The sequence below is a fragment of the Ursus americanus genome, chromosome 22 (genome assembly GCF_024610735.1).
Source record: "Ursus americanus isolate L20-20 chromosome 22, mUrsAme1.1.p, whole genome shotgun sequence".
Classification (NCBI taxonomy): domain Eukaryota; kingdom Metazoa; phylum Chordata; class Mammalia; order Carnivora; family Ursidae; genus Ursus; species Ursus americanus.
Window position 1 is genome coordinate 43,782,364 of NC_142148.1, and position 23,329 is coordinate 43,805,692.

The 23,329-nt window shown below is 40.2% G+C and overlaps 1 protein-coding gene across 3 annotated transcripts in view; it reads right to left on the bottom strand.

Annotated features, from left to right (window-relative positions):
- Positions 1 to 23,329, bottom strand: part of RALGAPA2 (Ral GTPase activating protein catalytic subunit alpha 2) — a 312,880-nt gene that overhangs the window by 256,050 nt on the left and 33,501 nt on the right. For all 3 annotated transcript variants that reach the window (XM_087853775.1, XM_087853774.1, XM_045809914.2), the window contains exons 3-4: positions 19,178 to 19,230; positions 1,560 to 1,617 (exon numbers count right to left, since the gene is read on the bottom strand). In XM_087853775.1, coding sequence (XP_087709901.1) covers positions 1,560 to 1,617; positions 19,178 to 19,230 — 111 coding nt within the window. The remainder of the gene's footprint in view (positions 1 to 1,559; positions 1,618 to 19,177; positions 19,231 to 23,329) is intronic.

Sequence of the window (23,329 nt, forward strand, 5' to 3'; positions counted from 1 at the left end):
TTCTTTGTGTATTTGAAAGATTTAAAGACCAAGGCATCTACCTTCAAGTAATGATATCATCATTCAGTTAAGTAGATGTATTTATTATATATATTTCACTAAACAGTTCAGTTTCTATAAGGGTCAGTTGTATTTCTCATATAAATAGTACTAAATTAAATTTGGGGTTCTGAATTTTGAAATATCCACTGCATGTGCCATGTTCTTTTAGGTCCCATGTCTTTCACAGATCGATCTCCCATCTAGGAAACCCTTTCCACACTCTTATTTCAAGGCTCAGGTAGAGATTACCTCTCTTGAAGCCTTCCTCAAGTCCTCTGAATAGAACTGCTCGACTTTCTTCGTTGCTACCATTACAACTTTTCATGTGACAATTATACTGCAATTATTTTCTTTCTCACCTATCCCCCACCCCAGCAATCAGCTTATACAAGCATGATGAGATATTATTTTTTTAATAATAATTTTTTATTATATTATGTTAGTCACTATACAGTACATCCTTAGTTTTTGATGTAAAGTTCCAAAATTCATTACTTGTATATAACACCCAGTGCACCATGCGATACATGCCCTCCTCAATACCTATCACCAGCCTACCCCATTCTTCCACCCCCCTCCCCTCTGAAGCCCTCAGTTTGTTTCCCAGAGTCCATAGTCTCTCATGGTTCATTCCCCCTTCCATTTACCCCCTCTTTCTTCTTCCCTTTCTTCTTCTACCGATCTTCCTACTTCTTATGTTCCATAAATGAGTGAAACATGGTGAGATATTCTTTGTTTCTGCCCCAGAACTTTGTTTCTCCCTCAAGAGGTATATGAATGAATGAATGATCAGAGAGTTAAGATCCCATTATAAGGTTATGTTCTGCCAAATATGATCATCTGGCAAGAAGGAAAAAAGGGAGGAACTGTCAGTCTTCAAAGGCAGAAAGACCAACCAGACACTCTTTAAACAAAAAGTAGGAGTCACAGTCAGTAGCAGAAATTACACCAGTTGTGCCATGTATATTAAATTGAGAGGAAACACTGTTCGATGTTAAGAGCTGCACAGAAAGGGCAGCCGTGGTAACTTGGTTATATTTCAAGTTCCCTCCTGCTGCCACACCCTAAAGCATTCAAACAGAGTAACTATGCATCAATGATAAAATCTTGAAGAACAAGATATTTTTGTAAGGAAAAAATGAAAAATTACTTAAAAATACTCTGGATCTAATGCTTCTCAAACAATTTTGTGCATAGGAATCCCCTGGAGCTCCTGTTAAAAATGCTGCCTATGATTTGTTGGTGCGGCATGGGCCTGACATGCTGCATTTTCTAGCTCTCAGGTGAGGCTGATGCTGCTGGTCTATGAAGCATCCTTTTTAAGGAGCACCTGTGGCAAGATAGATATTCTGTTTTCCTCCAACGTCCAGGTTGGACTTGTCTTACTTTTAACCAGCATACCCTTCTTACCATCCCTTGTTATAACCTAATCTTGATGGTGCTAATTATAGAAAACATTTTGAAAATTCAATTGGAAGAAATCTATATCACTTTAAAAATCTTTAAATTGTTCTTACCTATACTCTGGTAATGCCATCGAAAGAAAATTCGTTCAGGTAGAAATTGCAGTATTTTCTACAAAACAAATTTAAAAATTATTAAGATATAAAGAGAAAATAAACTACACATTTCATGACAGTGCTGTGTGTGTGTGTGTGTATTTCAGAAAAGAAAAAAAAAACTATTTCTAATAACATAAATAGTGCACTTGACCCTGTAGCCCATGGGAGAGTGTCTTTTACTTGTCCCAAGCAACCTTCCTTCCCTGAGTGCCTTAACGGCATCAATGTCCCAAGTTTAATTCCTCCTAAAAGAAAACAAGAAAAAGAAGGAAAAAAAAAAAACCTGAAAAGTATCATTTCATCTTAATTAAATCATAGCCATTGCTTAATTTCATATTAAAATAATTATTTCTCAAATGCCAGATTCCCAGGTTTCTGCTTTTTCACCTTCCACTTCCCCATTCCATTATCATCATTATTAGTTTCTGGACAAGGACCAGAGTCGGAAGAAAGATGAACAACAAGGAGTATAAGACCATGAGCACACGGTGGAATAACAAAATGAAACTGCTGCCAAGAATTTTTTGAAAATAATAGCTAAAAATAAGGTTAAGATTGCAGTTAGGAATTCTACCCCCATCACCACACACATTGGAAGATACAATAAAGAATGAACGTATGATGTACAAGAGTATTTGGCTAATAAAAGCAGCTTTTCCCAAAAGCAAAAACCCAAATACGTTTTTTTCTTTTTTTCCCCACTCTAAAATTATTTTTAGTCCAGTTACTCTTGGGTCATAAGATTCTTTGTACTTTATCTGCAACTACCTTTTTAAGAAGTGTAGAAATCCAAAAACTGATCAAAATATATTTCTTGGTATTGATAACACATGACTATTTTACCATGAAAAACCCTCATTCTAGGTTTATCTAGGCTAATACTCTACCATTTTGAAAGATGAAGGTAAAAAATGTATATCCAGCTCTCCTGAATAAGTACATTTCCAGGCAGCTAATAACCTGCCTCCTCCATTTGAGCCAGCCCGAGGTTTTGCTTTGTTTTCATTTTCTTATCTTAACGTTCCCCTGGGTCAGTGACATATACCTGTATTACTTCATTTGTTCTCATTTGACAACAATGAACAGGTAGGAACATCCACTGAGAAAAGGCATGATAGGTAAACTTCCATCAGAAGTGAGTGACTTTAAAAGACAGACTCCTTGCTCAGCCTGGATGTTTCTCCACCCACAGCCTTGTGCTGATGGCCTCGCCTCACCATCCCTCTCACTGCAAGCACCACCTCCCCACAGAGGCCTCTCTGGGCCTTCTTTCTGGGCACCACCTCACCACTGCTCTGATGCTTTCTCTACCACCTGTTCTGTCATCTTCCTAGCCCTAACCCCTAGCTGAAGTGATCTTCACGTTCACTCATTTGAAGGCGGTATTCCCTCCCCCAGAGTAGAAGACCCACAAGAACAAGAACACCTCTGTCTTTTCTCGGAAGTGTCCCCAGCACCAAGAGCATGGCTGGCACATAGCATGTGCTCAAATAAATACTCAGCAGAAGAATTATGTATGCTTTTTACTTGCAGAACTGGTTTGAGATTTACAAGTACCCTAATCTTTGCTTTGGTCGTCTGTTCACGTTAACATAAAATGTACCTGGGTCTTTCCTTACAACATGTCATTGACTTAACAGTATTTACATTAAAATACATTAAAATGGGTGGGCATTTTTTAAACCCTAAACTTAGTAAGGAAAACCCAAACAAAAAAAATAAAAGCTGTATAATTTAAAAGAACTGATTTTTCAAGATTTGACAAACATAATAAAATACAAATATATTTAGTTATGGCTTTTCTTATAAATTCTTCACACCACGCATCTACACAGATGAAAATGCTATATTAATTACATTGAAGACTATTTGATTATATATATTAAAAGCAGTATGTGGCTGATCACGTGCTGACAATCACTAACAGGAGTTCTCTCCTACATTTCCACTTCAGACTTCCTCTAGAACATGTGGGCTCGGCATCTCATAAGCCGATAACTCTAAAGGGTATCTTATATCTTGTTTTATTACGTGTTAATGCTGACATACACTCAAACACACTTATATACACACAATGGGTACATGTATATCATACCCCATTTAGTGAAAAATATCTATACACTTGATACCAAGCTTGGCATTTGAAATGCAGAAATAAAATAAATATAAATAAACTATTTAGTTCTTCCTTTTAAGGGTTTCATGATTAATGGGCAAGAGAGATGATAAAGAAAATATCATTCAGGAAAAAAAAAGGCTGACAAATTTCTCTGACTTGCTGCAGAGGTGAGGGGGAGAGCACCACATCTCAATAGAAGCTTCACGGAATGGTACCAGGAAAAAAGGAGACTTGAGCTGAGACTTACAGAATTAATTAAATTAGCCTCGTGGAGAACAGGAACAAAAGGAAGAGCATGTGTGAAGGCCAAGAGGCAAAGACAGCCTGGGACCTGAAAGGAACAGCAGCAGCAAGAGAGCCCACTTGGCTGGCAGGTAGGTGAGGAGGGGAGAAGGGCCTGGAGAGGCAGGTGACGCTATGATCTCATGGAGCACTGTGCAATCACTGAACAAGTTCCAGGTGGACGGGAATTGAAGATGGCTGAGACAAAAGGCAGAGATATCAATGAAGAGGCAACGGCAGCATTTCAGAGGAGGAATGAAGTGGCCTGGACAGAGGTCAGCAAGATAAAGAGGAGAAGCATATAATAGTGATATGTAGTAGGTAAAACTGTCAAGACGGTACTCAGAGTACTTGTGGTGAATGGAGGACTCAAGAATAACTCCCCAGCAGCTCAGCAAATGGCAATACTTCTATCTAAGATATCAAATCTAGAAGGAATCCCAGAACTGAAGCATGTCAAGTTTGGTTCTGGACATCCTAGAATTGGAGGTGTCAATGGACTTCTTCAAGGAGATGTTCTAGACAATTAGATATATGGGCCTGGAGGGCAGAAGCAGGATGGTAACAGGATATAGGTAGCAGCTGAACATGTGTGTGTATAAGATCCCTCTGAGAGAGCTTAAAAGGAGATGAAAGGAAACCCTAGAGATATCAGTGCACTGAAGTTCTCCAAAGACAATAAGGATGAAGAAGGAAGGGGCGCCTGGGTGGCTCAGTCGGTTAAGAATCTGCCTTCGGCTCAGCTCATGATCATAGGGTCATGGGATCCAGCCCAGCATCGGGCTCCCTGCTCAGTGGGGAGTCTCCTTCTGCCTCTCCCTCTGCAGCTCCCCCTGCTTGTGCTCGCTCTCTCTCTCAATTTTTTTTTTTTTTAAAGGATGAAGAAGGAAGAGCAGAAGCTAGAGACAAGTATGCAGGGGTCAAAGAAGAAATTTTGAATTTCCCAGGTGTTTGCACATTTATTTGTCTCAGAGATTAAAAATACTCATTACTATTTACATATATACCTATAGAAAAAGTTAAAAGATGCTGGAAAATATAAGAAAACTGATGTAAATGAAAATATAAGAAAATTGACTTTAGTATTAACTCAAGTGAACTCAGCATTATCTGCTGCCTGAAGAACCCATAACCTTTGTCACCCAGACATCAATCTATAAATTGTGCAGAGACAAATAAATGGCTTTTTGGGGGGAAAAAATCAAGTAGGTCTTCACCTTGCAATATACACCAACATGTGTATTAGATGAGTAATACACAAAAGGAAGTAAGGGTAAAAACCAGGTTATGTTGTAAGTACCATTATGGTAAAAGGGAATCAGAAGAAGTAAAAATAAGTACGTTCTCTATGGAATATTTTAACAAGAACCCATGCAAGCACTGTTCTACCAACAGAATGTATACCTCAATATGCCCATGAGCTGCAGACAAGGACACAGACAGGAGTACAGGACCCAGAGAGCTGTCTACAGAATGTGGGAAATCATCACAAGCAAAGAGAAAATCAATAATGACTCTGGACCTGAGAATAAGGACCAGAGTCTCAGCAGTCAGGCTGCTGCTGACCACATGAGCAACTCTAGCACCCAGAAAAAGCACGGCCTGGAGATGGCCTAGGAGGTTTCCAGACTGAAGAGAGGCCTCCATTCACATCTAAGTTTTATGGTTCTAACTCATACTTCCCTTCACTGAAAAATTTATTACAGAGGCTAGTTCAGTATGTTTGATAACAGATGAATAATGATCATTGCAGGCTGAGTTCTCTGAGGATAGACACTGTGGTGGAGTTAGGAGTGCCCTGGTTTACTGTAAAGGAACATCTGTGGAAGGGAAATGAGGAAGTAGGAGTGGCCAGGGAGCCTCAGACCACCATACAGAGCTAAAAGTCTCTGCCAGCTTAGCAGAAGTGCCACAGCAAAGATGATGCATTAGAGGGGTCTGGTGTGCCTGAAAATGGCTAGGTCCTTGTACCACCACCTTGCTCAGTCAATGGCTGGGGATGAGAAGAGGTGATTGTGGCTGGAGAGCTGAAGGCACTGACAGCCTCGGGCTGCCAGCTAACCCTGCTCCTTGCAGCTCCGTAGCAAATTCTTTCTTGAAGGGTGATGTGAGCAGCACATCTCTCTGCCACAATAATCTTCCAATGATTAATTAGAATATTTCCATCATATTAAGAGGCTGAAGTACTAAGAGCAGTGCACCCTACTCCAAGGATACCATCTCTGCTGACATTGTTTCTTGTCAATGGGCTGCTGCCTCATGTTGACTGAAGCCTAAGCCTGTTGAGTCCTTCCAGGCCTTCTTCTGCTTCCTACCTTGTAGTTCACTCTTCCTGAGTGAATGGCACGGCAGTGACTCAGTATCCTACTTTCTCATGCATTCTCCACCAAGGGCACTGGGCACCCCAGCTGCATTCCAGGATCATCTTTTGATCCCATCCAGCCATTTGATTTTAAAACAGCATATAGAAGATGCTGAGAGAATTACTCTACAGATTCGGATAGATTTTATTTATTTATTTTTTATTTTTTGGGGGGGGTAAAACATTTATTTCAATAATATAATAATATATTTTACTATTATTATGTAACATATATTAATAATGTATTATTTCAATAACAATACATACATGTGTACTAGTCATTATGTAAAAAACATTTCTTTTTTTAAGATGTATTTATTTATTTTGAGAGAGAGAGAAAGTGCATGGTGGTGGAGGGCAGAGAGAGAGAATCTCAAACAGACCCCCCACTGAGCATGAAGCCTGATAACAGGGCTCAATCTCATGACCCTGAGATCATGACCTGAGCTGAAACCAAGTGTTGGACACTCGACTGACTGAGCCACCCAGGTGCCCCTAAAATACATTACTTACTGTGGGCCATAAGCCAAAGCTTAAAATGGATAGGAGTACATACAATAAAATATTATTTAGCCTTAAAAGGGAGGAAATCCTGACACATGCTACAAGAGAGATGAACTTTGAGGAAATTATACTAAATGAAATAAGCCAGTCACAAGAGGACAAATACTGTAATGATTGTATTTCTATGGAGGCACCTTAAATAGTCACATTCAGGATAGATTTTATATTGGACTAGATGAATGCTTGGCATGCCCACTGTTATTCAGACCTTTACTTCAGTCAGGAAACCAATTCGGCACTGAATTATGCTTCTCAGCTTTCCAAAATACTTCTCCGTCTCCTTGATTTGGGTTTATTTTCTTAATGTGCAATAGAGAAAAATGTATTTTCAATATAAAGAAAACTAAAGAACATAGCAAGATGACGTGTATCTACACACCTGCACACTGTCAGTTGCCACTAGTAGTCTGCAACTTGTCCTGAGGTCAGGCCTATCATCATCACCACTTCAAGATAAAAGTTTTCTTATTTATAAAATGGATGGACTTTAAAGACACTCAAAAATAAGCTCAATAAGGTCTGAACATGAAACACCACGTCCAAGCTACTAAAAACATTCCCAAATGGACAGAATCTTATACAACAACTCAAAGGTTGAAACGTCACCCACGCTCATGCTTCTTTGTGTACCCAAATATTGCAAGGACCATTTTTATGCGTTAAAGTCTCTGAAGGCAATAAAAATAAAGCCCCATATGGCCATCTGTGTCTAACTGCTAAGCCTGTCCCTCAGAAAGTCCCAGAGGAAGCCTACCTTTGCTGAGGCAAATACATCGTGCCATTTCTACTGCAGCCGATATTCTAAGCTACACTACTGGGAATGCCACATAAAGCTACTGACATCTTGTTTGTAGTTTCACTGGAGAGTAAAATAAAAAAAATTTTTCAAGAAAGCCACACATTGTGAATAAATATTACTTTTCCGAAAAACACATGGCTCTGTTGAATGCTCAGTGCTCAGCTGCATCTATATGGTAATCCATTATAGCTAACACTTGAAATCAAAATTAGGTATTACTACTGATCAGCACATCAGGGAATCTGTCATTCTTTTAACTGATTATCCATAGTTCTTTTTTCTTCAGAACCTACTGCATGACCAGAAATAATGTGAAATGTAAGCTGGAGTTTATACAAGATGCTATAGTGTACTTTAAAACTGCTGATCTTCATTTAATTTGTATGGGAAACATTTTTTTCCCAAATTATTACCAGATGATTGCAACATATCGCAGTCGATTCATACTTGATTTCAATTCTGCTTAGAAAGGTAGGATGATGGAGAATGAGGACAAGATTACATCCTAACTCATGTGAGGTAATCTACCAAAACAATGGCCAACTAAACTTGTTATGTCCAGAAGCAGGGAGCATGGGGTGCAACTCTCCCTGAAACTAGCCAAATGACATAGGGTGCAAGGTAAAGGAAGTGCTGACAAGGGAAAAAATAGGGAGTTTAGCTTAAAAGAACATTATCATATGATTTCTCTCATCTATGCAACATAAGAACTAGGAAGATCAGTAGGGGAAGAAAGGGATAAAGAAAGGGGGGTAATCAGAAGGGGGAATGAAGCATGAGAGACTATGGACTATGAGAAACAAACTGAGGGCTTCAGAGGGGAGGGGGGAAAGACTGGTGATGGGTAGTAAGGAGGGCATGTATTGCATGGTGCAGTGGGTGTTATAGGCAACTAATGAATCATCGAACTTTACATCAGAAACCAGGGATGTACTGTATGGTGACTAACATAATATAACAAAAAAAACATTAAAAAAAAAGAAAAAAAAATGTAGAGCATGTTTGTACAACTCTCTCCTGAATTTATAAAAAAGAAACCAACGCATCCAAATAGTGTTAACGCACTAATCCAAATCAACTTAAAGGGAGAGAAAAAGCTCTTTACCTATCTTCTGCTCTTCTAACAATAAATACAACATGCTATTGTGAATTTTCCATATATTTAGCGCTGATGTCGTTTCTACCATCTGCCCTGAAAGGGTCTTTGGAAACATTTGCTAGTGCTGCCTTCCAGGGGACCTGTTCTGAGGGTGTCAGTTACCAATGAGTCAAGCAGCACACTACATGAGAGGGGCCACATGCCAGGAAGCTCAGGGCATCTGGGTGCAACAGATAATCACCAGAATGTAATTTCAGACTTCCCCAAACATGTCTCCAGTTTCCCTCCCTGCAAAGTGAATTGAGTAATTCACTATATCCTGTTGGATCAATCCCAAGTTTCTCACCTATAAGTTTCAAGGCATAAAGAAAACTGTAGTCTTAAATATTAAATTTAGAAGTTAAAAATTACCATTGAAAATGGTTCCTTTCAACTTAGACACTTGTAGTTTAAGTCAAATTATTAACATCCTGTAATAAGATAATCAAATTTTAACCACAAGCAATGCATTCAAAGAATCCCCAGAAAGGATTGGATGTTCTTATTTTGTTTCCATCTTCCCAGTTGCAGAAATCATAAACATTTCATGATTCAAAGCAGACACCAGTATAACCACAGGCTATAGAAATGAAAGGCAAGGGCCTATTTTTTATTATTCCCCCAGTATCTGTTACTGAGCACAGAATGGAGACATGATTTCTGAGCTAACTCACCACCACTGGGAATATATGAGACAAATGAGAAAGGGCACGACTGGCCGTCCGGGCCTCTACTGTGATCCCTGCACAGGGGCCTCAAGGAATATCATGCAGCAGGTCACACTATATCATAACAATACTGCTATCATCTGGAGTTGCTCCCATCCAAGCCTCAACATTAATAAAAACAAGTATGACTAATGCTATGAAGCCAAAACAATTACATACATACTTCTATTATCATTTAAAATACATATAACATATTAAAATATACCCCTGATGTCACGAAAAAGTGACCGAACATTTTGCTCAGGACAACCAGTGGCAATGATTTTGCTCACCAACTGGAATTCAGGATAGCTTTGGAGATTGGAGATGGGTGTCTCTACTGGCTCAGTTATTTTTAAAATTTTCTCCAGGGAACGAGAACTAACACTAGGTTTGTTTTATTGTTTGTTGGATTTTTTCCAATTGCAATCAGCCATTTAGAATTATTGCAATGACCCAGGAGCTGCATTCAAAGTTGGCATCATTCTTTTAAGGGAAAAACAAAATCCATGGAAGCATCCAAATATTTGAAATCCTCAATAAGAACTTAAATTTCAAGGATTTAAAAAGAATCTGTTTTTCTTGTTCATTTTATTTGTTCTTGTCCCTCCTCCACTCAATAAGAGTAAAGTGGTCCTTGTGGAAAAAAGAATAAAAAGCAACAACAACATGAGAGGTTTGTGGAAGGAAGTCCTTCACTCAGCATGAGAAGGAGGGAGTAGTGTGCAAGTATGTTTGCACACTGGACTGTCTGAAATAAGTCATGACAAATAAAGCAAAAGAAAGCAGGGGCTGTGGAAGCCAGTTAATTGCAAAACTACAATTCTGCTGTCTTGCTATGTGGTATTTGCTCATAAGAAAAGGCCTTAGCTGTTATATAAAGAAAGCAGAAGGACTGTGACTTAATCCTGCTGGATACCCGCCCTGAATGTGCTGGTCTGTCTATGATTCAGCCCAAGCTTTTCCACTGAACCTGTGCAGGAGTTTCGGATTCGTGTTCATCTGCAAAGAGTTATCAAAGATGTGCAGTTCCACCAAAGGAAGAAGAAAGAAGGTGGGGGAAGAAAAAGGAGGTGGGGGGAGAATGGGGCGGAGAAATGGAAACAAACATCTCAGAATTATTTGTAATCCTAGTATATTCATAATTCTAGTTTTTCTTCAGGAAATTCTTCTCTGTTATTAATACCTGAGGTAGGATAATGCTATTAAGTGTGAAAAGTTAGAAATAATTTCCATCTATATTGGCAAAAATATCAAAACTCAAATTACTGATTGCAAATACAAAGCAACTGTACAGAGAGTGAAAACCAGCCATTCATTTCACCTTCTTGTGCACAACTCTGGGCACTGCACTGGGTCCACTTGTGTTATTATCAGAAAAGCTAGTAAAAATCCTTTTCCCCCTATTTTGAGGAAAAGAATCAGAGGCTAAACCCACTATCTTTATAAACTCACTTGGAGCAATAAAGAACAAGAGAACCAGTGTTGAATTCCATTAAAGTAAGACAGCTTCCACCACAGTCCCGGATTCACGGCTGGTCATCTCTGACTCCCAAACTAACTAGACACACCAAGACTCCATATGCATGAGTCCTGCCTCCAATCCAGCATCACCTCCACACCACGGAGAAGGAAGGGAGATGGTAGGTAGGCCTAGAGTAAATTTCAAACAACCAAACTTCACCTTCAATAGTAAAGGAAAAACAAACACTAGTGACCAAAGTCTACTCCCCATCCTCCCTGTGCCCCTGAAGCTCCCCACAGATCATTGGCACTCTCTGGGTAGCTCACCTACTGCAGTTTGCTCCTAGTACCCACACCTCTCCAAACTCTATCTCCCCCACCGAAGCAAGGGAGAAGAAGAAACAGCATACATCTTCCTGAAATGACATGTAAGAATTTTCTTTATCTTGGGGTGAGGGGAGCGAGTGCAGGGAAGATGGGAGCTGTGATGGGGAGATGAAGTACTCCTTAATTTGGCCATTATTTAAAGTATCATTTTCATCCTAAAACAAGCATGAGAAAAGTAGAATGAATTTGTGTGTGGCTTTTCAATTTCATGTTTGCATAAGGCCACTTTGGAACCATGCTTCCCCCCAGCCAATGGCACTTTGGTAACAAAGCCTGAGAAGCCAAGGGAAACCATTTCAGTAAAACCCTAAACCTTAAGTCCCCTGCTCTACGAGGACACAAATGTGCTAAGGATTTAACCAAGTGTTTAACAAAGAGAAATAAAGTAACAAGGCTCTGTTGATAGACTATTGAGCTTCTCTGTCCAATCAGTAGCCACTAGGCACATGAAGCTATTTAATTTTAAAATTTAAATCAAATGAGATTACTTAAAATTAAAACTTCAGTCAGTCACAATAGCCACATTTCAAACACTGAGCAGCCCACATAGCTAGTGGTTACCGAACTGGATACCACTAGGACAGAACATTCCCATCATTGCAGAGAGTTCTACTGAACAGAGCTGCCCTACAGAAAAAGCAACTGCCATGTTTAGATCTGCAAAGGCTACTCAGAGTCAAGTTGATTTAATATTCAAAACTAAATGGAAGCATGCAATTAAATTTCATGCTAAAAGACTTGCCTGTGAACTTCCTGATTTGTAGTGTCCTAGGTTGGGAGCGCTGTAAGAGACCTCAGGGCTATCCAGGCCCAGTCCTTCCCGTTATACACATGGAAGCCAATGTAAAGAAAGGGCCAGGACCCACCTCAAGGCCACACAGCTCAGCAGCATCAATGCCTGATCTAAAGCTACCTTCTTCCTATTTCTTTTGTCCAGAGAGTTTTAGGTGAGGAAGGAAAATGTTTTTAACATAAAAATAACAAATAACCCCAGGGGAGATAAGATGAGAATTTAAGAGGCTTTAATCCAACAATAAACATAAACAGGTGCAAGTCACTGTGGGAGCAGGAGCCGGGGTGGGGGCTACAATGGATTACACTTAATGGTTGCTGCCTGAGACTCTTTACAGTCTCATCAGGAAGCTAAGGCAAAGCCACCTTCAGGGGAAACTAAGAACATCCAGCTAGAATGAAATGGTAACACAGGAGTTTATTATAAAAGTTCACAGAAAAAAAATGGGCACCTCTAGCTGGAGTTGCCATAAGAAATCAGTGGGTCTGAACAGAGCCAGAAAGTAGGAGCCAGAGGACAAGGAGAGCAAAGGGCAGTCCCCAAAAAGAGAATTGCATAAGCCAGGAGGCAGAAGTAAAACTATGCAAAAAGAGGTAAAGGGGCAGTAAGCAAAGCAGAATGTGTGTGAGAGAGCACTTCCACAGAACAACACCCCCAACAACATGTACAAGAAAAACAGGCGGGGACCCTGCAGGGGTTCAGTGTTAGCCCGGTTCAGGTCACACTATAGCAAGTTATAAAGAACCTGTGCAGGTCTCTAGGAAGGAAAAAATGGCTTCTTGAATCTGGTGGGGTAATTTGGATATATCTAAAACTAAGCAGTCTAGAAGTCAAATGTCCTGTATATCTGTGATGCCTAACTCCGTGATCTTTGAAAACAGATAAATGAGTAGCATTCAGAGGTCAGAACACGTGTAAGCCTTGAAATTAAACCTCTCCTGTCAATGTATATTTTAAATGGGTGAGGGGGTGGAGGAAAGGAAATGCCTTGCTATCAAATTCTAGAATTTTCTTAACCTTGAACGGAAAACTCCAAACGAATGCATTTCTGTACCAAAGGCATATGACATGGCAGACATCTTGAAACAATATCTCCGAATGAACTATATGCTCTCATTTTCTGTATTCTTGATGCTCTGACATCTGGGACCTTGCTGACCTCACAGGGACCGCCCCTCCCAGGGTTAGCCAAGTTGTACACACATGCTTTTGATAGGCAAACCAACCAATCCAAAATCCATTCCCACAACCACCTCCTTTTATGGGCTCTCAAACTTGGGACACTCTCCTCCTGCTCAAATCACCTGAGGACTGGGAACTAGACCACTAGGGACCCCTCTACAGCCCAGAGCCTGCTAAAATTATTCCAACTATCCAATCCTAAACCTGCTTTAGCTTGCTTACCTTGCCTTGCCCATTCCTTCCCTCAAAAACCACAATGAAGACTCCCACCCTCAGCTCCCCCCTCTTTGCCTACTCTCTGTGTGCTCTCTGGTTCCCTCTTCATAGCCCTGCTGGCAGGCCATGCCTCCTGTTTCTATTGTACTCCTGTGCAGTACAGTAAACATTGCTTCCTTCATGGCAATCATTTTCATGTCTGTGTGCCTATCTTACCACACCTGATTAAAACAAATCCCATGTGCCATTAAAACCACCTCTCAACTACCAAATATAGAAAGTTCTCAGTCATTTGACCTTGAAGCCCATTCACCAGGTGCCTTACGTGTCTACACCAGCCCTCCTTTTTCTGCGCAGGTACCGACCTCAAGGGCTGCCACCAAAAGTATCACTTCTACAAAGGGCCATTCAGAATTTTCTGTGACTCAGAAGGTCATTACTGGAGCTCTGGCATAAGTTCATTGTTACCAGTGGACACTTCCGCTAGTATGAACTGTAATGTATGCTCAATGAGGGCAGGGGCTTCTGTCTGACTTGCCCACCGCCATATCTCCAGCACCTAGAAATGTGCCTGAAACACGCACCTGGCATCCAATAAATGTGTGTAATAAATTAATGAACTATACAAAAATAGATACATATTGGTAGATGTGGCCTATGCAATACAGCTTCAAAAGCAGGAGAGTACTGAGACTCCTACATGGTAGGCGGTATGGCACTGAGTTAAGAAAATGGGATCTACAATCAGACCAGAGGTTAAATCTCTACCATTTGATAGCTGTGCAATCTTGGACATGTCACCTATAAAACAAAGACCCCAGTCTTCCATTGATGAAAATTGGGAAGACAGAATCCACTTCAGAAGGAAAGGATGACACAGGATGGCCATGTACAACACTTATATTGTGGTAAGATGGCAATGTAAATTCATTTTATGGGGTCCCGTCATCCCCCACTGCCATTTGAAACACATGGCAATGATAGATGAAATATATTTTTAAAAGAAGTGTAAAATTAACAAGTGAACCTCCGTAAAAAAAAAAAAAAAAAGAAGAAGAAGAAAGAAAAGAAAAGTGACAAACATCCCCATGAAGCAGCAACCACAGAAACTCCAAGTGATGCACAGATTTGAAGCTGCAGGCAAAGGTGTCTGGAGCTCAACTGCAAGGAGTACAAGTGCTTGGCTGGCTACAGAGACCGACAGAAAGGCCTGCTCGCTGCCTGAAACCGCAACTTCAGCTGAGCTGGCAGCCTTAATTGCACACCACGTGCTTCATCAGAGCACTGTAAGGTCTCTGGTAGCTCACGACATCTAAACACTACTGCCTCCCTTTGCAAAGGTTCCCTTCCAGATCATCCCTGACTTACAGAGACAGGCAGCAGGTCTCCCTACACACTTTCCTTCCGAGCCTTCCAAACTCTCTCATCTCTCTGCTTTCTTCCAATCCATGTTTTATTTATAAGCTACCTTCACATGAGATCCCTTCTGTTATTCAACATGTCTTAATAATTCTACCTCTTGTAAAGAAAGCCTTCCCCAATTATTTACACCTTGATAAGTATTTACCTCTGAATCCTCATAAACCATCTCTTTATATGGCACTAACTTGTAGAAAGTAGCAACGAAGTTACTTAATTTTCAGAATGAACCATACAAATTACAACCTACCTTCTAAAGCCAGACACAGAAAGAGAACATAAGCGTAAACAAAAGTAATGCTGGTTCATTATTCATTCATATTTACTAGGCAAAATGAAAGTTTTATGAAGCTTTGAATAATATATATTTGTTCTATTATAAAGGCAACTAATCCTCTGTACATGGTAATGTATCTGTAATAACACCCTCCCTAATCTAGAATTTCTGGATGCGAGGAGGGGGTATTAAAACCTCCTCTGTGGGAAGTATACAGGACTACAGTCCCTAACGGGCTTTCCTGCTGCAGGACGACACTTGCAATTAGTGACAGCAAATGTCATTCTCCCAAAACATTTCTGGGCTTTAGAGGACATTGGGAAACTAACAAAGGGCTTAAAAAATGGCAGGAAAGGAAGGAAGAAGAAGGAAGGTGGCAGAAACAAAGTAAGCCAAAACCTGATCTACTATAAGCAACAAGCTCAAGAGAAACAATTCAGGATGCCAGAGAACTAATGTCAATTTCACTGCCGGATCTGTAGATGTCTGTGCCCTTCAGACCCCAGTTCCCACCACATGGTAAATTTGATGAACTACACCTGAGAGTCCCTCAATAAACCAGGACCCTCAAATGGAGCCAAAGTGGTCCCAACCAACAACACTCCCAGCCCCCTGGCAAAAGAAACACAAGCCCTCCAGAAAAACACAGGACTGAAACAGATTAAATCTAGGTTCAACTAAATCTGATCTCAAAATCCCATCACAAAGCATGCAAGAAAAGAAGCCATTGTGAGAGAGAACAGATTTAGGCAAACCAAAGACTTTAGATACTGGAATAATCAGATACAGAATATGAACTATTACATTTTAAATGTTTAAGAACACAAAAGACGTCTAAAAATGAAGGACCAAGGGTCTAGCAAAAGCAACAGAACAAATATGAACACTGAACTTAAGGAAGTTAAAACACGAAACAAAAATCACTGAGATGTAAAACCCAACAGAATGGTTGAGCAGCAGATGAGCTCCAAATGAAGGAGTCCATGCACTGCATGGAAGAACCGAAGACATCCCCAGAATGCAACACAAGAAGGCAGGGAAACAGCACGAAAGCCAGCTTGAGAGACATGGAGAACAGATCGAGGTTTCAATAAGAATCCTGGGAAGGACACCAGAAGGACAGAAAAGAGTCGACATTTGAGAAGACAGCAGCTGAGCATTATACAGAATTGATAAATGTTCTGAACCCAGAAATACAGGAAACGCATAGATACCAAGAAAGACAAGAAACCTTCAACTAGACATTTTGTGGTGAAACTACAGATCACCAAAGACTAAGAAAAAGATTTTAAGAGAAGCCAGAGAGAAAAGGCACTGAAAGGAACAATGAGATGGGGAACAGAGTTTAAAAGCTGCTGCAGTGATATGAGAAGCTAGTAAAACCCTATCTGTAAAGGGGGACACAGTAACTTTTATGGCCACTACTGCGAATATGGTGCCTAACATACATCACAACGGAAGACAATGAAATTAAACCAGAGCAGAAAAAACTGAAAGAATTATGACCGTCAAAAGAAGGGTCATGCCAAAAAATTTTAAAACACTGGGGATCAAAAATTCTTAGAATTCCTCAAATTCTTAGAAAAATACATAATTTACCAAACCTGAAACAAGAAAAAAGAAAACCTGAATAATCCTGAAATAATCCTAAAATGATTAAAGAAATTGAACAAGTGGTTTAAATCTTCCAATTAAAAACAAAACAAAAAAGCACCAGTTTCAGAAGGTTTTTACAGGAAATACTAAAAAACATTCTAGGAACAGATCATTCCAATCTTATCCAAACTATTTTATAAAATAGAAAAAGAAATGCTTGACACCAGGTTCTACAAACTTTATATAACAAGATCATTCAGAAACAATGTGAGGAAGGGAAATTTAGGCCAATCTCAATTGTGAACATAGGTCCGAAAATGCAATATATATTAGCCTCTAAAATTCAGAACTACAACTCACCATTTTATATTGAGGAAGAATCATCACATGGTTATCTCAGTTGACGCAGAAAAAAGTATACATTTGGAAACTTCAAAACCTATCTAGGACTTTTTATAAATCTTACCAAACTAGAAATAGAAGCAAACTTACTCTGATAAAGTGTATCTACTGAAAATTTACAGAAAACTTCATAAACAAAACATCAGGAGGCAGGGGAAGCCCTGAATGATAAAACATTAACAGAACTCTTTAAATCAGAAGCAGGATGACCGTCCTTGTTGTGTCTATTTACCCATGTACTGGAGGGCCGGGCCAGCAGTGTAAGACAAGAAAACAAACTAACTGGCAAGCTTGTCATTATTCACAGACAATCTGACTGTCCACCAAGAAAACACACAAACAAAAAATCTGCAGACAATATGTTGGAATTAAATAAATCATACATACTCACTTAATCCAGCAGTGGGAATGGAATGAATGAACTTGAGCTAAATTCACAAACAGGGATAAATCTCAGAAATACCGTTGAATGTAAACAGCAAGCCACAGATGATTATGCACCACGTGAGACCATTTTTATTATACTCAAAACCAAACAAAACTGCACAATGCATTGTTTAGTGATACGAATACTTGTGGTAAAAACCATTTTTAAAAAAGAAGGGTAACGGCATAATGCAGAGGAGTGGCTGCCTTCAGAGGAGAAAAAGAACAGGATCAAGGAGAAGCACCCAAATAGCTTCTGGTTCTTAAAATGAGGGAGGGGGGACGGTGTCAAGAGAAGGGGCTTTAGAACTATGCCTCAAAACTTACATATATGTTATAGATTCTTTAGTAAATGGATCAACTGCTACATAAACCAGACAATTTAAATTAATGGGACAGTTCAAACAAATGATGGATACATATTTAAGTGACAGGCTTAATTAAAGCTCCTGTTAAAGACAGCTCCTCTGTACAAACTTCATTCACAGGAGGGTTACCACAGGAAAAACAATAACCACCAGAACATAAACAGTGAATCAATGTCTCTTACTCTGGGGAAGGAGTACAGCCCTTTAAGGACAGAAAGGGGAACCACAGTCACTGAGTGCCAGCCGGGAGCCAAGTACTGGGCAGGAGGTCTTCAGATCTGTTTTATTCCACAAACCCAAAAAGCCCCTGGAGAGCTTTCTCCCCTGGCCTCTCCCTCCAGCCAGCTCTGCAACAAATATACATTAGGCCTTCCTTTTATCATCATAAAGTTGATCGCACACCAGCCTAAGCACATGTCTCTTCAAACCATGAATAATTTCTAGATAACCAACAATTAACTTTCAGAACCTACAATTTAGTTCTAGTGTAGCTCTCAAGGTATCAGTAATCTGGCCGCTTGTCTAATACATGTGGACAAGAGAGACTGTAAGCTTAATAGACCAAGAACCACACCCAAACGTACTGTTCCAACTTGGAAAAGAATATGTGATCACACATGGACACACAGACACATACGAAGATTGCAATCTCACTAGTAGTCAGGAACAACATATTAAAAACAGTGGGTTTTCAACATGTCAGTTTGCATATATACACACACACAAAAATCATCGCCAGTGTTGCTTAGGGAAATTTACACGCAACTTCCATAAAAGTTTCCGTAGAAATTTATACGACCTTTTCAAAAAAAATTCGGCAATATCAGTATTTTAAATGTGGATACATTTGCATCTAATAACTTCACATGAGGTAACCCTACGGGAAAAATTCTCCCATGTTTGCAAAAAAATTAAAAATCACAAGAATATTCTTTGCAGCATTGTTTGTAAAAGTGGAAGGAAGGAAAATACATGTCCATCATTTTTTATGTCTAAAAGTAAAACTAAAGAGCTAAAGTACCACATTTTCAACAAGAATCTTAAAAGCTAAATGAATTTAACAAAAACTTACTTCAAAAAGAAAGAGGATGGAGTCCAGCTCCTCCCTTTGTGACTTATTATTCCCTAGAATGTACAAAAAAAAATTAGTTATCATGACAATGTGTACATTTTAAGATATTAAAAATTATGTTATCTTGAAAACATTAAAGCTTGAACACACACTCATTTATTCAAAAACTACCAGGAGGTTGCGTGGAACCCCTGTCAGGAATGTAGATAAACACCCAAGCCACAGCACCTGAGTCCACACCTAGCAGAGCCACTCTCCGCTAGCTGTTTAACCACAGCTCCACGTTTTCCAAGTCACTGTCAAACCATGGAAGGCAATTTATTTGTTTCTCAATTACTTATGAGTTCAAATTATGAAGGAATGCACAGCAGATGCAAAGAAAGAGTTCTAGCTTTTTTGATGTGAAGAGGCACAGAGCAGTCATAACTATGAAAAGCCACGCATGTCTTCAGGTCACGTGCACTGTCCTTTTGATAGTGACAATAAGAGAAAATACAAAACCTACAGCATCCAGTTACATTTACTGTCCAGTCTCTCTGCCGGGGGCCCTGCGCTAAGAGCTTGCCATTAAGCATTTAACTTGGGAAGTGATAACCTTTTCTGCAAAGGGCCAGGGAGTGTATGTTTTAGGCCCCTCTTGTAATCATTGAACGCTGCCATGATGGTGCAAAAGCAGCCATGGGTAACACATAAATGCACTGGTATGGCTGTGTCCAACAACTTCTTTGTCAAAACAAGCAGCCAGCTCTAAGTTGTGGACCCCTGATCTAACGGAATCCCCACAGCTCTAGGAAGTAAGGTAAGATGGCATTCGTTCATTAAACAAATACTAAAGAGTGTCTCTGTGTCAGAGATTCTTCCAGGCCCTGAGGATACAGGCGTGATACAAAACACAAAAAACCATGCCCTGAGGAAGCTTATATTCTGGCAGTAGGAGGCTTCAGTAAATGAGAAAACCAAGAGGAAAGGCTAATGGAGAATGCCCAAGCAGGCAGTATTCAATTCTGACCGGGGAAGTACACCTTGCTGATAAGATGACATCTGAGCAAAGATCTGAAAGAGGTAAGGAAGAAAAACACATGGACAATTGGGGGTAAAGAAATAAGCCATATGGACATTTGGGAGAAATTTGTTCTGGGCAGAGGGATTGGACAGTGCAAAGTCCTTATGGTTGAGCAAGGTCAGGAAATAGCGAGAAGGCCCTTGAGTCTACAGCGAAGGGGGAGAATTGCTGCAGGTGAGGTTAGAAAGCGGGTAGGGTAAAGGCTGGCAGGTAGGTGGGGCCTGAGGCCATTGTAATGACTTCCACAACCGGGAGGCTATTTGAGGGTGCAGAGTCATATTTTTAAAGCATCACTCCAGCTGCTCTTCTGAAGAGACTCTGGCAGGGATTGGGGGGGGGGGGAGTAGGTCACAAGTGTGGAAAGGGGAAGACCATTTCTGAGGCTAACTGCACTAATCTGCGTGAGGATAATGGGAGCACCAGCAATACCAGCACAGGCAGTGAGAAGAGGCCAATGACTCTGGATGTATTTTGAAGGTAGAGCCAATAAACTCGGGTTTTGGCCTAAATAACGGAAGGCTGACATTATCACAAGATGATTTCATGATTCACAGAAAACATTTTCCTTCTTTCTGTTGTTTTGGTATATTTTCTTCCTGGTACTCCAATCAAAACACACATTGTATTAAAAGCAAGAAACTTTAAAATCTCAATCCTATTTGTATTAGTTCTTCATTATGATTCTTTGTAGTAGACTGCAAGAATGCGGAGTTTTTCCTCTCCTAGCAAGAGATGTCTATTTCTCTATTTGCATCAGAGAGGCACGTAACTTGTTCTGGTCAATGTGACATTAATAAATGTGAAGCAAGCACAAGTTTGAAAAATCTTATGCACCAGCTAAGCTTGGAACCCTATAGCCAACATGGAAAGGAGCTCGAGATAGCCTGCAAGCATGGAGTGCCCTGGTCAACAGCGTGCCAACCACAAGACACATAAACGAGGCCATCTACCACCAGCTGATGTGAGAGGCATGTGCAAGCCTAAACCAGAATAACTGCCCAATAAACCCAGAAAATTGTAAGCAAAATGACTGGTTGTTTTATTAAGGCACTTAGTTTGGGGATGGTTTGTAATGCAATTTGTTATGCAGCACAAACTAACTGATACACTCTGAACAACTACATTTTTTCTAAAAGGACAAAGGGAGCAAAAGGGGAAAGAAGGAGGGACGGAGGAGACTTTAAAATGGGTTTTTTGGTTTAAGGCTTTTTTTTAAACAAGGGATTCTAATATCTTTCTTTGCTATTTTGATTACCCATAATATCACACTTTTTTCCTCCACACACCTGTGAAAAAAAGTTAAAGGGAGCAAAACTAGGAAACAGGATAAAAGTCAGATTGTTTCATATTTGAATTTTCTACCAATTTGGAAAAAAATTAAGCTCAAGATTTACATCAATTTATAACTCACAGGGGAAAAAACTGAGCAATTCATTGAAAAACAAAAAACAAAACCCCTTGTTGGCATCCTTGGGCACGTGCCCGTATTTGACTTGATGACCGTCTAGAAGCTGGAACATTCTGTAAGACTCTGAGCCACCTGGTCTGTGTCCGAGACCACCATAGCGCCTTGCACCACGTTCTTTCCCCTCCATGCCTGACGTCTGCCTTAGGTTCTGCAGAAGCAGTCAGGACACCCATACATTCCTCTCTGCATCCTCTTCTGTATACCTGACCCTACATCAGCCCACATCCCCCACCATCTTGCACCATCAGTTATCTCCCTTTAGTCAGCCTGCAAACAGGTAAATGCAGCCTGTAAAACCCTCCCCTGACCACGCTACGCCTTGAGTTACACTCCCCTGTCTTCACCATCAAACTTTCTAAAAGGGTATTCTTGTGTGTAGCCTCCAGTCTCACCCCCACTCACTCCATCTCTCTGTCTGGCTTAGGATCCCACTACTCACCTAGATTTTTCTTTCAGTGCTCAGTGACAACCTCCTTGATGCACTACCACTTCCTGATCCAGCTGCTCCACAACTTTTGCATTCTTAAACGTTGCCGACATTTCATTCCTTGAAATTCTCTCTTCTCTGGGTTTCTGTGACAAAATGCTTTCCTGGCATCGAAGCCCCTCCCCAGCTCCATACACTACTTCTTTATTTTTCCTCTTTATCTGCCCAATAAAAGAATGTCTTACCCCAAATCCTTAACTGTCACTCTCTCTATGAAGAACACATCTCTTGGCAAGAGCATGATTGCACCTCTCTTCTCCCATGCTCCCATTCCTACATTTTTACTGCCCAGTCAGAACCCACATCTGGGTGTCCCATGGGCACCACAACTCAGACTGCCCAAAGCTGCACTCATCCTCCTACCTCCTGAACCTGGCTCCCCTCCAGAGTTCCCACTACTGTTGTGGCAGTTTATGAACCAGACTCAACATTCTGAAAGCATATACGCATCCCTATGCCCATGGCAGCATTACTAAAATAGCTGAGATATGGAAGCAGCCCAAGTGTCCATCAATAGAAGAAGAAGTGGTACATACATACAAGGGTATATTACTCCATACCATAAAAAAGTACGAGATCTTGATATTTATAACAGCATGAAATACCTAGAGGGTATTATGCTAAGCTAAATAAGGCAGAGAAAGACAAGTGCCATATGATTTCACTCACATGTGTAATCTAAAAAAAACAAAACAAGTGAATAAGCAAGCAAACAAAAAGCAGAATCAAACCTATAAAAACAGAGAACGAACTGATGGTTATAAGAAGGAAGGGGGTAGAGGGATGGGTGAAATGGGTGATGGGGAGTGGGAGGTACAGGCTTCCAGTTACGGAATGAACACGTCACAGGGATGAAAGGCACAGCATATTGAATACAGTCAGTGCTACTGTAATAGTGCTGTACGGTGACAGATGGCAGCTACGCTTGTGATGAGCAAATCACTACGTTGTACATTGGAAACTAACGTGATACTGTGTGTCAACTATACTCAAGTAAAAGAATTTTTTTTTAATAAATAAAACTGAGGTAGAAATAAGTGTGCTAACATGTAAGGATTTCCAAAATAGACTACATAAAACAAATAAGAAGGTGATGATGGCAGCTAATATTTACTGAGCACATATTATGTGCCA